A 17,334-nucleotide genomic window follows, 5' to 3' on the forward strand; every position below is an offset into this window, starting at 1 on the left:
GTCTTGGACTATAATTCCCTTTACTCCCAATTTGATTACCAAAGCACTGAAGGTGATGAGGACTTTTTCTCTTCATTATAAGAAAATAACTTCGTAAAAAACAAAGTATCAACAATTATAGGTGTGGCAATTCAAATGTTAATTTATGTTTCTTTAAATAACATAGTTTTATGCTTACTGTCAAAGGACCAGAATGCATGCACACCCAGAAAACTTTACTGTAAATAACATAATTTCAAAATAACTTACATTTTGTTCTCTGCTACTGTTTTTGTTCTTTTCACTTAAAAATACCATGTGTCCTTTCTTAGACCGAACAAAGGCCATTTAAAATTAGATGTGCTTATTTATATATAGTTCTCAGAACTGCTCTTTCTTTAAAGCAGAATTTTAAGCTCATAGTAGTAAGGCACAAGACAAACAAACAAACAAAAATCCCAGACCAAACGGACACCTTTACTTATAGATATATAAAAAAGCAATTTTAAAAAGAGGGGGAGGCACTAACCTTGGCAATTTGCTGCACTTGTGAAATTACTGATGACAACAGGGAAAAAGCAGATAATATCTGGGGTCTATAATGTTTTTCCTTTTCTGCATGGAAATCATATCTTTGATCTCCATTTGGTCTGTAGCTTCTATTAGCCCCTATAAACCTCAACCAGCATGGCCAATGCCAGGTTATATCGTTTGTAATCTTAGACACCTGGAGAATGCCAAGCCACCTCTTCCCATGATATCAAGCCTGCTAATAAAAGAGGCAGCAGCCCAAACGCTCTTTTACCAGGCAAACCAGGGTCTCCCATTTTATGCCCTGTCCACTTTATTTTCAATGACGTTAATTTTGCTAGGCACTTCCAGATGACAACATTTGTAATGAAACATCTAAGGTGCAGCAGTCCCTAGATTCAATTCAGCTGTATGGCAGAAATCCTTCTGAATGCAAGCCAGTTTACTAGTTCATAGGAGAGAGACAAACAAGAATACAGAGACTCCAAGTAGCACCGAAGGTTCAAAATCAGGTAATAACCAAAGTACAGTATATCAAACTTTAATTTTATGGCTCTTTGGATCTGAGCCCAGTGGGCAAGTATTCCAGTTTCTGATGTGTTCCCTGAAATTACCTGGCTGAGAATTCCTTACTTCTGGCAATCCCTAGATGCCTTGGCTTACAGTCCTCAGCATTTCCAAGCTGTCCAGACATATGATTGAGGGAGGCTCCTTTTCCCTCATGAAAATTTTACAGTTACAGTTTAGACAATACAGTAATCTTTAGATTACAGTAGAAAAATATGACAGAGTATCTTTAAATGCAACTTAGGTTTAAGAGCTAAAAGAATATCTGATTATATATTTTATTTACAGAAACAAGATAAAGCATTCAGTAATCTTACATGTATGTATGTGTGTATACACACACACATATATTTGTTTATGAAAGTATGCATATACCTCCAGATATCTTATGAAACCAAATAGTCAAGACAATAATGAATGCAGTTATCAATGTTTTAATGAGAATCCTATTTTGTTTGCCTGAACATCAGAAGTTTAAAAGGACAGATTGCCAGCACCAGCCTTAGATATTCCAACACCTGTTTCAAAAAGCTGAGGTTTCCTTTGCAAAAGGCTTCCTGCTTTAAAGGGTTTTTTCAGCAAGACAGAATTGATGAATTCTTAGTCACAGTAGGGCATCAGAAGGGATAATGACTAAAACCAACAAAACCAAGGTATTTTGCCAGTTTTATTCTTGTCAAGCATGCCACATGTTCATGATACAATGAACTACTTAACTTCAAAGAAATAAGCCAGGATATTTCTTTCCTCTGTATTCAGTAATTAAATACAGAATTATGATTTTATGAATATCACAGCACCTAGTAGTTAGCGTAGAAGGGAAGGCTCAGCCACAAGCAAAGAATCATTTTTCACATTCTTTTGCAAAAGCAACACACTCGGAAAAGCGGCATTCGGAATATCTCTCCCTCTCGGAGGAGAGAGAAAGAGTTAAAAGCTAACTTTCACTTCCACTATGCAATGGGAGAATGACTTTTGCAACAACTGCAAGAGATGACTGCTGAGTTGATTCTTTTAAACTACTTTTTAGAAACTCTGGATATGTTGCTTTCTGATCCCCTGTGAAGGCGGAGCCAAGATGGCCAACTTCCTCCTCCTTCTTTGCTTTTACGAATGAAGTTTCCCCTTTGAAAGGATTTCTGGCTTTATATTACCCTACACCCTAGAGATCTCCTGGAGCCTCTCTTTTTATGTGGTCCCCTTGGATTTGGAACATTTGATTCTTTTTTTTTTTTTGGCTTGGAGCTATATAGGAAGACTAACTTTCACTTCTGGGCTTGTTTGCCTCACGACCTCTTCCAGCTGTGTATTCCACAGACGCCATTTCTTCCGTAGAAGACTTACAGCTATCTCTGAACTTAACATGGGTGCTAAGGAACTACCACAATCTTGAAAGGCATCATGTTATATCCATTTTATATTGTAAAAGTACTGCCTTATAATACATTTTATATTATACAATGGATATAGAATGACATCTATATAATATTTTATTTATTACGGGGAGAATATCTAAAGCATGCTGGCTGGTTAATTCTCAGAGTTGAAGTCCACAACTTTTAAAGTTGTCAGGTGTGAAAGAACACTGATCTAAAGCATCTTTGTGGACGTTATCTAGACTGGATGTATGACTAACACCAATGGATTTCTGTAGATTTCATTAACAGCAGGATTATTTTATGAATCAACACCCTTTGTTAATTTCTTGTTTTCTCCCTTAAGTCCTCAAGTTATCTCATACTGTACTGCAATAATTAGTTGCTTAATTAGAATAATATCAAAACAATGCATGCTGTACACACAGCCAATGGACAACTCTCTTTTCAATGTTTCTCATCTTTCCAGTTTTTGAACCTGTTTTAAAGGTAGTATAATCAACTGGATTTCTGCGTTGCAGCTTACTCCCATCTCCTGTATTGCCAGGAGCCACTTTTCATATTAGTCACACACACAGTGCATAGAAGGTCACATCACTACAATATTGAGGTCGTTGCTTTAACCACTTTCTGAAACACCCTGGGATGCATTTTGTAAAGATACGTAAAACATTTACATTTTAAAAATCAATTATAGAATTTGCAGTCAACTTTTTAAAGTGCTCATTTAAAGTCAATCATATGGCCATATGCAACTGCTTTACATTGAATAAAACCTGGTCCATAATTGTCTATGGAAACTAGCAAGTATTCAGTAGAATTACAGGAAAACGATACCTTATGTCAGTTACTAGCTGATTTTTATAGCCACGTTGGAAATGTTTATTAAAGAATTGGATGTCCATCACTAAATCAATAAATACGTGGAGATACCAGGAAATGGAACAGAGAAATTCAGTATGCAAAGTATTATGTTCTCAAGCACCATTTGCTTTCAAATCCTCACAATTGGTTCTTCTTATTATACAAATATTCATTTGATTTGCATTAGTATTTGAGATTAAAAATATATTATTTTCCAGGGAGCACCGTCATGCTACCTAATCTGGATGATGAAATGTCTGCAGCAAACAGCAAAACTCAGAGCTCCAAGGACTCTGCAATTCAACTCTGAGCTACAGATACTCTCTTCTATTAGAATATTATTTCCCTTTCATTATTACAGATCTATGCATGACATTCTTCTCTGCATCTTCACCTAGGAGAAAAAGAAAGTAAAAATCTTCCCATGACTAGCAGAATGGTCAAGATGCATGACAGTTAATAAGATTGAAATGTTATTCAGTTCCAAAGAAACGTAAGCCATGTATTATGTAGATTAAGGCTTTCACTTGCAGCTAATTTTCTAGGAGAAAATACATATGCAAGTAAATACATAAGACAGATACAGCAAAATATATGAGTATAAAAAACAATTCAATTCAGATCAATCCACAATATCAATAAAAGGATCTTAAAAAGAATGAGCCACGGTGGCGCAGTGGTTAGAGTGCAGTACTGCAGGCTACTTCTGCTGATCAGCAGTTTGGCGGATCGAATCTCACCAGGCTCAAAGTTGACTCAGCCTTCCATCCTTCCGAAGTTGGTAAAATGAGGACCCAGATTGTTGGGGGCAAAATGCTGACTCTGTAAACCGCTTAGAGACGGCTGTAAAGCACTATGAAGCAGTATATAAATTTAAGTGCTATTGCTATCTTAATTTACATCTAAACTCATCTTTCTCAAAATGGCTGTTCTCTTTTGATTCTCCAACCTTCCTCAAAGGTAAGGCTCCATTTTTAACGTAGGTTCAGTCTGGATCTAGCCAGTTTGATCTAGAGGTTAATTCAGGCTAGAAAATGTGAGACCCCGGATTCTAGTCCTGCCATAGAGAAAAAGCAGTTGGGTGATTTTGGGCCAGTCATTCTCTTTCAGCCTTAGGAAGGAGGCAGTGGCAAACCTATTCTGCAATCTTGCCAAGAAATGTTCAGGGATTTCTTTTTTCTTTTTCTTAAAAAAAACTATGATGGAGAAAAGGATTGCACCTTTTATAGTGGCAAAAGATCTTCTCTGTTTTGTTGCTTACTCAGTCAGTTTCGAGTTCAGCACTAAACCACTACATCAAACTGGTTCTCTTTCTTATATGAACTCGTGACCTGTATTAAGAGAAGTCTCTGGATAAAGCTTCTGGCTGTTGTGCATTTTTTCAGTTTAAAAAATCAGCTTTGGAAGACTCTTCCATAGTCACTTGTATGCTGAAAAAGGTCCAAATACCCTCAGCCTCCAAATTTTTAAATGCTCTTAGCATTATTATTATTATTTAATTCAGAGGGGTTAGAAATTTGTCTCCAAAACTGGGCAGATATCCCAGATCTAAACATCCATCATGGGAGGAGTTCTTTCTCCGGAAAATGGATGTTGTTTCTGGCTCTTAGTCAATTTACACCGTGCAAGAAAAGCCCTCAAAAGAGGCCATCGCTTTTTTGCTTTGTTGCCTCCCAAATTACCTACTTAAATAAAGTGAAAATGAAAGTATCTTTTCATCTCCAAAAGAAGATCCAATGACCCACAGCACATTTTTAATAAAATGATTCCTGAATTTTACTTCTTTTTTGGAATTAAAAACATGGCCTATCATTTTCTTTTTAATGTACTGAAGAGAGAAACAAATTTCTTAATCAGAATAACTAGGAAGTTAAGATTTAATGTTTTCTAGTTCATACAGAAATCTTGATTTAACTCAGTGTGAACAATTTGAATTTTCTGGAAAGTAAAAATAAACAAGGGAGAAAGAACAAGCTGCCGGTTTTTCTGAATGTGAGAAGAGAAAAATGGGAGAGCAGAATATAGGCTCCAAAGAGTCTAAAATTGAGTCATGGAGCTTGTTTCAAAAGGAAAAAAAGTGATCAAAACGGACAGGAAAAAGGTGACAACATTCAGTATACTGTGGATGGAATGCAGCTACGTTTTCACACCATCCATTATAATTCTGCTTAGAGGGGAAAAGCAATGTTTTAATACTTAAGTGCCTTTCATCTGCAATCTTCCTTCCCTACTGACTTTCTCTTAAAGCAGTGATATTCTTTCAGCAATAATAAAATTAATTCATTTAGAAGCATTTTGTTCCTCTGAATATTTTTAGGCAATGATCTAAAAATTTAAGCAATTTTGATTCAAATATGGGTTTGGGCATGCCACAAGTAATTTGGTTCCTTCCTTCCTTCCTTCTTCCCTCCCTCTATCAGATTTTGGAAATGGGTTGTGATCTTTTGGGTGGATTTCTTTCATTTTTCATTGTATTTTTGTAAGCCCTGGCATTCCCATAAAAATTCAAATCCCTTTCCTCCCATCTCTGGGTGGTGCCACTCCAGCTACATACCAAAAAATCTTCACAGCTTGAATAGCAGGAAATAAAGGGAATGATTCTGTACAGAAAGGGCGTTGGTACTTACCTGATACGCCTCTTCTAATAAGGTGGAGATAGCATCCACGAATGGGTTAACACGGCCCGTGCTCTGTTTCGACTGAGTCTGATTGTTAATTAATTAATGGTCTACATAACCTGCCTTGTGAATGTCCCCACCCAGCTTTCCGGCGAAATAACCACAGACTCAATGTGTTATCCAACCATCATTTACTAGTACCACAAATCCAACACAGAAAACAGAACTTTTCATACACTGACAACCATCTCCTGGACAACAAGGCGGTGATAATGAGAGGACCAGTCCTCCTTAATGGGCTGGCCAGATGCTATCTCCACCTTATTAGAAGAGGCATATCAGGTAAGTACCAATGCCCTTTCTCAATAAGGGTGGAGATAGCATCCATGAATGGGACATACCCAAGCCTGTTGATTCAAGGGTGGGCTGCAGACTGTTCCGAACCGAAGCCTTGAGAACCAACAGCCTGTAAAACCCTGCACCCGAACGCAGCATCTGCCGACACGAACTTGTCTAATTTATAAGTTTTAATAAATGGAGAAGGGGATGCCCAAGCCATGGCCCTACAGATTTCAGACTGATTACCCCTGTTGTCGGTACGGCTGCTGCCTTGACCATTGGCCGTATCCAGTCTGGGGACGGAAGCCCAAGAGAGAATAATCTCAATACCTAAACGACCCCCCATACTCCTGAGCCCAAAGGGGCTGCCTTCTAGGGTAAGGGGCAGGGCGAGGAAGGCCCTTTTGGGGGTTTGAGGGAAGAACCTTACGCTTATCCTTGCCCTCGACAAGTAGTGGAGTAAGCGCATCTCCAAAAAGCCCCCCCCCTTTGTAAGGCTCTGAGGCCAGCTTCCATTTATGTTTCATGTCAGTTTGCCACTGCCATAGCCATAAAAGTCTGCGGGAAGCCACCACAGATGCCATGGCCTTGAAGGAGAACCTGGTGGCACTCAGGATAGTGTAAATTGCACTGCAGCTATGATTTGGTTTAAGTCCTGGTGGGCCCTAGAGTCCCCTGTAGGAATACGTTCTTGTAACTGTTGAAACCAAAAGAGGCTAGATCTTGAGAAGAACGAGGCCGCTGAAGCGGCCCACACCTCCCAGGCAGTTGCCTGGTGACCCCGCTGAAGGTCCTGGTCAGCCCATCGATCCTCGGGCTTCAGAATATCTTCCTGTGAGCCTGGCATGGCTGTGGCAGTGTGCAGGGCTGCAATAGGAGGGTCAACGGTTGGCCATAGAAGTGACTTGTCTAGCTGTTCTGCGACATTGTAGAATCTTCTATTATTAGCGGAGGGAGCGGGTCCAGATGTCGGCGACGGCCACTGCCTCTGCACTGTGTCCACAAAGAATTGTGGAGCCGGAATGATATCGGCCTCTAACTTGTGTTCTTTAAACAGGGCACTAGGTGTTGCTGGTTGTGGCGGGGCAATGGAGACCTCTGCTTGAGCTCCCAGGTCAGAAGCTGTCTTAGCCTTACTCAGCAGTGGTTTGAACAACGTGGGGAGGAATAGGCCGGTACAGACCGGCTTGTCCGGGGTCACTCCTTCCTCTTCTGAGAGGTCCGCATCCCTAATTTCTCCCTCCTCAGAGGCCGGCAATGGGCTGCGTTGTGCCTCAATGGGGGATAGATGGTCAACCCCCTCTTGCGACAGATGGGGGCAGCATGGGGTGCGGCCACTGATGGGGCCTGGATCATTTGTTGGAGCCCCGCTGCTATTCCGTCGGGTGGCTTCTGCAATAAAGTCCTGAATACCTAATGAGGGTGGTACTGCGACCATGGGAGATACGTTTGGCAGAGCTGTCAAATGACCTTTTTGCCGAAGCCCAGCTGCGGTAGGGGTGAAGGTGGCTTCAGGGGCCCTAGCCAGTGCGTGTGGAGCAACGTTACCCCAAAGCCCAGATGTATTAATGGGCAGCATTGGGCTGAAAGGCCCTTGCGCAATGTCCAGTTGCAGCGGGGGCAATGGATTGGGGTGAGAAGGTGGGACCTCCCCCTTTTTTGCATGTCGTGGGGAATGTCCTTGCTTCTCCAGGTGTTTAGTTTTAGACGTGGCCTTGGTGGCTTTCTTAGACTTAGAGCCCTTGTGTGACGAGGAAGAGGAGGTCTTAGTACTGGCCTTTTCCCCTGGAGTCGCCTGCGTAGGTGAAGGCCTGGCTGGAAAGCAAGGAGCCTGACCTACCACAAGGAGACCCTGATTGTGGTCTGTCATATCCCTGTGGGCCTCGGCAGCGATCTCCGGTACGCTATTGTCTGCCATCTCACTCTGACCACAGTAATGTGGTCAGACAAAATGGCTCCCGTTAGTACAGCTCTGCCCAATTCAAAATGGCAGACGTGCCAGTTATTCACGCTATTTTTAACGGTCTCAGGCTTTGCATTGTCCCTGCCCTGTAGACCGTTCGGAACGCTGAATCCCAGCCAGCGCTCAAGCCTTTGGCGTGGTTTTAGCGCTCCACCGCTGAGCTCCACGTCAGAAGAGGTGTTGGGCGAACTCGCACTGGCGCTGTGACCTTCGCCGCAACGTGGTCAGCTTCGTTAAGGGATGTGTTGGCGGACCCGACAGATATCCTGATCCGCACTCTCACGCAATTAGCCTTGCAGCTGTAGCCGCAGAAAAGGCCTCTTGTCACTTTGAATTGCCTCAGTTTGTGGATAAGCCTCAAGAGTAAAGGTGGTCGTTCCCTTCAGAGGCAGAGGCAGGGCCTGTGGGCAAAGCCCAGTGCCAGACGGTGACAGCCTGAAACCCACTAGGAGAAAGGTTGCAGCCAGAAACTCACGTAATTGAAGTTCAGCAGGTGGTAAGGATAAATTACTAATTAACAAAGACAGGAATGGATAACACGACCGTCCCAGAGTGGACTGAGTGGGAAAGCTGGGTGGGGACACTCACAAACTGGGTTATATAGACCATTAATTAATTAATAATCAGACTCAGTCCAATCAGAGTACGGACCGTGTTAACCCATTCGTGGATACTATCTCCACCCTTATTGAGAAAAACAACTTCAAGAATGTGAAATGTGCTGTAATTAACAAATTAATCCTTAGGTTACACATCTATCTAGCTCTGCATAAAGCCTATGCATCAAAAGGGAGTGACAAAGTGATAATACCTATCAAATCACCGATGCAAATGTTTTTCACTTTTCTTTTTTCATGGCTTCAGTTGCTTTATAACTAGAATCTTATTATTGGCAGCAATAATCTGCATGTGCTAATTATTTTGTATAGTACTAGTTAATGGAATTAAATCTGGAATGGGTTTTTTTTTGGGGGGGGTTAATGAGAACAAAATGCACAATACCCACTGTGTGCTAGTGGAAGACAAATGATGAGACATTGTGAACCCTATTTGCAAAATTGTTAAATTCCTACTTTTGTCAAAAAGAAAATACGAAATATTTTCATGACCAGGAAATATTTTCATAACGTGTGTTATGTTAACAGACTTACCTTCCTTCGTTAACCTTTACTTTGTCTCCAAGGCATTTGAAGTTTTCAACGTAACTACTGCAGTTGATATGACGCCAATCTGGTTTACATATGTCCAGAAAGTGAGGTCTCAATCTACCTATTGAATATTTGGCAATGTCTGTCAAAGATTGGCTAACAGCTGCACCAAAAAGGAATGTCCCCAGAGCCTTGTAAATAGCAGCAACGTAGTTATTTCTCACAAATGAATTAGAGTGCAAACAGTTGTGATATACTGAAAGGGCCTCTCCTATGATTATCTGGAATAAAAAAGAAAAGAATGTTTTAAAAATTGCAACACAAGTAAGAACACGCTGCGTACTCAAGTCTGAACATGGGCTTCCATTTAACTAGGTAACAATTAAGCCTATAAATAATTTTATAGACCCTTTAGATGACTTGCTGCCTTAGAAAAGTGAAGAAAATCCTCAGGGATGACTCACACTCTGGTCAGCACTTCTTTACTTTCCTACTATCTGATAGGAGATATAGAAGCATAGCCAGTCATACGAACAGGCTGAAGAACAGTTTTTATCCATGGGCTGTCAGACTCCTGAATGAAATGTAACATCAGAAGTATGTAGTATTATAGACTTGCAGGGCCGGTGCAACATGTTCATATTGGTACAATATATTATAATGTAATGTTACGAACATATATGTATAGAGGATTATGTGTTGTTAGTATGATTTATTGGTTTAGGGATTTTCTTTCTTTCACTGTGAGTAATTGATATGTATTTATGTTGGGGGTTGCACTAAGGGAGGTTCAGCCAATCTCATTGTACATATGTTGTGCACTGATAATAAAGGTTGAATTGAATTGAAAATGACTGGTTCAAAGAATAATCCAAAACAAAGTGAAGGAAATATAAACTTTAAAAAAAAATTTTGTTCCTATCTGGGTTTTAATGAACAGATAACATGAATTAGAAATCTTCCCCTCTATCCTTACCACCAGACAAAACACTGCTTCCTGGAAAATCCAGCAATGGTACCATACGCAAGGAACACATTTAACTTTTCATCAAATTTCCACTCATTCTTAACCTTTTACTCAAAAGAAATGGTTTCTTTGCCAAGAACATGATCGTTCTGGAAATTCAGGAACCAAGTGAAAGGGCTAGACAACAATGTTCTCGCCAGAAATGTTAAAGGCCAACTTTTAAACATGGGAACCTCCCAGGCTTCAGCGAGATGGAATCTTTTTAAACCGGACACGCTTCCTTCAGAATATAATGGTTTCCTAAAACAAAAACAAAGGCGCCAAAGGTGGAAATTTAGAATTATGGAAAATAACATTTTATAGTGTTGGTATTCAACTTGGCTGGAAGCATTTGTGCTTATCTATATAACTCAAGTTATAATAATAAGTGGATTGTTAATTATAACAATCTTATTCTAAGACAGGGGTGTCCAAACTTGGGAACTTTAAGACTTGTGGACTTCAACTCCCAGAATTCCCCAGCCAGCAAGTTTGGACACCCCTGTTCTAAGATAATGTTGCAAGTTCTAACTATGGATGTGTATCAGTTTTATCAATATTATATTATGCTTTTATTATCGAACTTTTATCATCCATGTATTTCTCATAAGTCACCTTGAGGGAGTTTTGCTCTTGAAAGCAGTCTACTTCAAGAATCATTTAATAATACTGACTTTGTATACAATGCTACAGCTTTAGTTCCTCCTGTGTAAGTGGCTCATAATGGCTTAGTAAACGGTAGTCTAGGAAATATTGATATCTGATTGAATTATACAAAAGCTGGAGTTTGCAAAAGCTCTACGGAAAATGGGAAGAACTGGCCTGGACTCACATATGAAGGCAGCAACATCAGCACTAGCTAACAAAAGAAAAACCAGCATAAAGTAGTCAATTTCCTTTATTAGTCTCAGGGTTAGAGTAGGTGTTAAACCATCTTGGGAACATCTTCTCAAGAAGTTTCATTACATTTCTAAGCAAAGCCACTTCTTAGAGAAGCTATTATTTTTTATATATGACTTCATGAAACTTTACAGAATGGACAAGATATTTAATCTTGTCCTGAAATATTATTTATAGTTTAATATATTATGTCACACTTGTTGCATACAGTTTGATTACCACTTTGTCAGTTTCAGGGCAGGGATTTAATTAGCACTATTGTCAGACTATCATTTTGTGGCCAGAGAAACTCGTCAGTGCAATCCAGTTAGCGGCATTTTACTCAATGGTTCCATCCAAGCAGCTTGTTTAATTGCTGGTAGCTATTTCAGTTGTTATGCAGGACTAAACACTTTCAATTAGTTTTGAATTCTTCTGTGATTTGCTCATCTCTTTGGTTCATAATTTAAACCGAAGAAAAACAGAAAGATGAGTTACATGGTTCTTAAATATGAGTGAATTTTATATATCTCTTTGAATGTGTGAGAAAGGTGACTGGAAATATCAACTGAACTTCAGCAATGTCTACAAACCAGTATCAATGGTAGTAATGGTTGTCTTCAAATGTCTTATATGGTGTCCCTTAAAGTTCTCCCATTTTTCCTGTTACTCAAAAGTCTTTCACAGAAATAAAAGAAGCAACCAAATTCAATATAACCCTTTTATGGATGAGACACCAAGGAGAAGCGTATCAGGAGCCCTAGAAGTTCCATTTCAGTTTCTAGAATATTTGATGCAAATCCAGAAGCTAAATGAGTCAGAATGCCATGCTTTATTAATTAGGGATGTAGAAACAATATTGAATGGAAGGAAAACATTAAGATTGTGTCTCCTTGTTTACCTATTTGTTGAGATATTGCAGGCTGCCAAGGTGAAACATAATCATGTATTTCTACAAGATAGCATATTCAGCTACGACAATCTTCATTTAAAGGCATATGTGTCTATGTAGGTAACCACAAGACATGATTTCTATTATGCCCCATGAAGTGTTCTTTTTACAGCTTGTCAAAAATTTAACAACTCACTGAATTAATAATAGTGATCTTATTATATCTGTGCTGCAACCTTTATAATAATATGTCTCACTATGAAATCTTGCTTTTAAAGACCCTAAAGAGTGAGTAGATCTAGCTTCCTTTATAACCCACGCCTGAGTGATTCCCTAGAATCGACTTGCTTTCTGAGAGCATGTTGCTGAAAATAAGGTTATGAGCCAGAAAGAAGTAGAAATGTCATCATCTCAGGTAACAATGTATAATTTGTTCAATGAGGCATACCACATCTGAACTGAGGGGTGCCATGAAACAGAGATAGCCTAGGTTTGTTGAACATACTTGGTAATTGGGTTCTCAGTCTACAAAAGATCAAAACCAAAACATTTTATGGGCATTTCATTCCAGGTGGCAGCAAGAGTTTGTCAGCCCAGTTATTCAATCTGAGTACTGAAAACATATATATCTGAATTCCAAAACACTTAATAAATACCATACTTTTCTTGTTATCATGGTCACTCGGATTTTAGCAGCCCAAATATAGTTTGCCTACTTTCATTTCATCTTGGAAAATACTTGAACTTGCTTTTTCTATGTTCATGAAGTCAACATTTAAAGGCTTTTCACTTAGTTAAATGCTGCAATCTTTTGTTCACAAAAGAATATAAAATGCATTTGATTTTCAGAGAGGGAACAGTCAAAAAGCCAATTCTAAGCATTGAGTTATATTTTCCATTAAGTAGAATACAGTATGCACTAAATACATAGATTAGATAGTTATTAAAACTGGAAAAAATCCAGACTGGAAGACATCTGTGTTTAAAAATGCATATTTGGAATAAAAAGAAAACCCTGTTAGAATGATTTCTCCATTTATGTGCTTCACATTCCACAGAGGTCTGGGTGCTTTTTAATAAAACAACAACAACAACAACAAATTCTTCAGGATTCGCAGAAGACAATTAAATTACCTAATTCTGATTTATTTTCTACCCAACATATTGTGAAGATAAACACAATGAAATGCCTGTACTTATTTATTCATTTATTTATTAACTTACTTATGCAATTGCTATAGCAATTTCTTGGACTAACATAATACATTTAACTGTTTTGAATTATTTTAATATAGTTTGTTTGTTTTTATTATACAATTCTACACAAAAGTTTAGGCATGCCTAATAAAATTATATATTTCAATGAATCTGTAAGTAAACAGAATTTGACAAAACTTGTACATCAAACAAAGGTAAATGTGACATCCTATAAATCTGAATGCAGGATATTTTTTATAAATATTTTAAATCATATTTTATTCCAATTCCATTTTAAATTGCTTTTATCAAATTTTAGTAATAATTTGTTTCTGGAACTTTGCACTTTGATGTGGCCCAAGGACTAATCAATAAACACTCAATGTCAATGTCAAATCAAACAGTCATTACCTATTCAAAATAAGAAAATAGTGCCTATGGCAAATGGAATAATCTGATTGACACTCCTTTGATTTTTACCATCTCCTTTGGCAAAAATCAATAGTTCCTGAAGAGGAAAAGAGGTTGAATATTTCAAGAAGACAAGGATTTGGAACATACCTTACTATTATCCATAAAGTACTCCGCCCCGAGTCCCTTGGTGGAGAGGGTGCGGCATATAAATTAGATTAATTAATAAATAAATACTCAAAGGGGGGAAAAATACAAAAGTTTTGAAATGTCTTCATATTCTTCCATCTTCAATAATATTCAAAATCTGTAGGAGTTCCCAAACAAGAAATGCATGCAAGGACATGTTAAAATATTTTAAACTAGGGAAGAATGGAGAAAAAAAAACCAAAATGCAAAACCAGAATGATTTAGAAACTCTTATTTCAGCCAAAAGGGGTACAATAAATTACTGACAGAAAGGGTGTCCAATTTTCCATATCTGCCATATTCATTGTTTTCTTATTTGGAATCTGTAAACAATTGCACATATATAGTAAGTATGCATTTAAATTTGAGGAAGGATGTCATATTTTACTTTGTAATGTATGTCAGTCTCTGTTTTCCCAGGGATTTGCTGAAACATAAAATTTAATCAGGGATGCCTGAACTTTTTCATAAAACCATGTTTCCTCTGATATAATTTGAATGAGTCTTGGATAGGACAACATTACACTAGAAGTCAAGAAGACTAGAAACCCAGTTTTCAACAAAATATGAATACAGAAAATCAGGTGAAAATCCATCAAATGCCTTTTTATAAATGCTTAGCATGAGTTGCAACAAACAAGGTAAATCGCTTTCCTTTTTAGTGAATGTGGTCATGAACCTTGACAAGACCCTTGACTAAAATGCTTTGAAACTACTTTTAGAATAGTCACTAATAAAATAGCAAGAATTGTGTTGTGGGAACTACTGAGATTAAGCTATTTTTAGTTAAACTCAAGATAGCAAAAGAACAGAAATCAGAAGGAAAGATTAATCCAATCACTTATGCTGCATTTCTGCTGCAAAAATGTAAATCACGTTACTTTAAATTATGGGTGTCAAACTCGCGGCGTCACATTATCATCACGTGACGTATCACAACTTTTTTCCCTTTCGCTAAACCGGGGGTGGGTGGGGTGAGTGCGTGACGCATCTGGCCCGCAGGCCACGAGTTTGACACTTCTGCTTTAAATCATCAACAGCCACTTTTCCCACTTCTTAAAAATGCAGTTATAAATGCTGTCTCTCTTTCAATATGTACACATCTGGGATACCAAATGGACATGCAAGGCATTTATCCACACAGCCATTAAGAAAAAGGCCGGCTTTGATGTCATAACTATTGTACAATCATTTTTTCAGAATAAGAAAAAAACATACTACTCGCGTGCCATAAAGGGGGGGGGTGGAGGACAGGAGGGTCGTGCGCGGCCATGCCGCACCCATAATGCAACCCCCCCCAGGGCGCTCCCCCCCATTTTTTGCATGCTTTTTTTGCACTCCCCAGGCTCCAGAGGCTTTATAGAAACCTGGGGAGTGCGAAAACAGCCTCCCCCCCCCCGGAGGACCTCCAGAGGTTTCAGGGACCTTCAGGAGGCTTCCCTGAAGCTTCCGGGGGGCTTAAACTGACTCTATGAGCAAACCGGAAGTCTGTTCCCGAATTTCCAGTTTGCCCATAGGGGTGGTTTTTTGTGCTCCGGAGGCTTCAGGAAAGCTTCTGAAGCCTCTGGAAGGCCTCCGGGGGGAGGTGGGAGGCTCTTTTCGCCTTCCCCAGGCTCCTACAAAGCCTCTGGAGCGTGGGGAGGGCGAAAAATGCCTTTAAAAAAGACTGAACTCAGCTGGCCAGCGCACACATGCACGCTGACCAGCTGACTGGGCAACGCCTTGCATACCCTGACAAATCGTGACAAAAGTTCACCATCCCAGAGCTAGACTATAATAAATGTGCAACGTAATATTAGAGATCCACAATCATCTATCTTAGGGGTGTCAAACTCAATTTCATTGAGGGCCACATCAGGGTTGTATTTGTCCTCAGGGCTAGGGTGGGCATGGCCAGCTCACTCATGTCGGAGGCACCTTTTGTGATCCGTGCGCTCTGCCAGAGAAAACGAGCTCCCGGGCTCCATTTTCAGCTGCAATGGCCTCCTGCAACCCTCTGCCAGCAAAAACGGAGCTTGGGAGGGCTGCGGATGGCCCTCCCGAGCTCCGTTTTTGCTGGCAGAGATGCCGCAGGTTGGTCCTTTGCTGTTTCCAAGGCGACCCCGTGGGCCAGATCTAAGCACCCCGCATTGGGCCTTGAGTTTGACACCCCTGGTCTATCTCAAAGCATTAAAAAAAATATTCAAGTATCACTATGAGATCCAATTGATTCATTTAGCAAATACAGGAATGGTGACAGATGGAACTCCAACAACATTCTCTCTCTAGAGATCATTATTTTATTTATTTCCTCTATAATGGGAACAGTAAAAAAAAAAAAAGAGGGAGGGAGAGAAAAAAAGAAAAATTCTCATTAAATTAAATAAATTGGCAGCCTCCTATAGCTCTAGTGATTTAAGTTGCAGCTGTTTTAAGTTGCTTAAATAGCTAATTTAAAACAAAAGGCAAACATACAAAAATATTAAATACCACAATCATTCATCATCTAGGCTCCTATAGGAGATCCCATGTAGCTTACAGATTTTGGCAGTTGGAAGGAATGAACTTTTCACAAAGGTTCAAATGACAAAAAAGCACCACCCTTGTAATGGCCATTTTAAGCACATTTTTTTTCTTTCTTTTTTTTTGGGGAAAAAAAAGAAGTTGGCATATTTTATATAACAAAGAAGGGTGGACAGGTAGAGAGAGAATCCCCAGGACTGTCAGTGAATAAAATAAAGAGAAGTAGGTTTAAAAGTTCAGCCATTGTATGTTTATTTGGATCCACTTAAGAATGACTCGAGCTGTAATGATAAATTAAGAATAAATACTATGCAATATTCTTGTAAACAAGGTCCTGAACAAGTTGATATACGCACCAAGATAACTGTCACAGAAACTGTTTTCATTTGAAGCATATTACCTCATTTTTCAGGAGGAAAATCTTCCAGCATGACTTACTAAGTTATTTTTTGCTTCCAACCTTATAACTGAAAATATAACAAAAAGGAAAAAGATGGGGAGATAGAGGGAGAGCAAAAAATAAACTTAAGGAATAGATCATAAGATCACAAAAAAGTCACAGCTAGGTGACACAGAAATGGGTGAGAGCGCCTGATGATTTCCAGTAGGTGGTACTTCAGAGAGAGACAAAGTGAAGTGTTCTTTAGCAGAGTTCATGGGACCAAATGTTTATTCCCTCTTTCTTTCTGCTTGTGCTAAAGATGCTGCTCTTGTTTGAATTTCCTCTCAGCTTCACACCCAAACAAAGTCTTCCTCTGTTTATCCTTCTTTGTGGATAATTTAGTCCACAAAGAGAATCAAGAAATAGAGAGGATATAGTTGGGAAGGACTGCAATCTCTTGTTTACAGATTAAGCATATAAAACAATTCCTC

At 39.2% G+C, this 17,334-nt stretch overlaps 1 protein-coding gene across 2 annotated transcripts in view; it reads right to left on the reverse strand.

The window, feature by feature from the left end:
- Positions 1 to 17,334, reverse strand: part of PLPP1 (phospholipid phosphatase 1) — a 78,367-nt gene that overhangs the window by 31,750 nt on the left and 29,283 nt on the right. For both annotated transcript variants that reach the window (XM_081940534.1, XM_081940535.1), the window contains exon 3: positions 9,389 to 9,666. In XM_081940534.1, coding sequence (XP_081796660.1) covers positions 9,389 to 9,666 — 278 coding nt within the window. The remainder of the gene's footprint in view (positions 1 to 9,388; positions 9,667 to 17,334) is intronic.

The sequence above is a fragment of the Natrix helvetica genome (assembly GCF_964273705.1).
Source record: "Natrix helvetica genome assembly, chromosome: 2".
NCBI classification, from domain to species: domain Eukaryota; kingdom Metazoa; phylum Chordata; class Lepidosauria; order Squamata; family Natricidae; genus Natrix; species Natrix helvetica.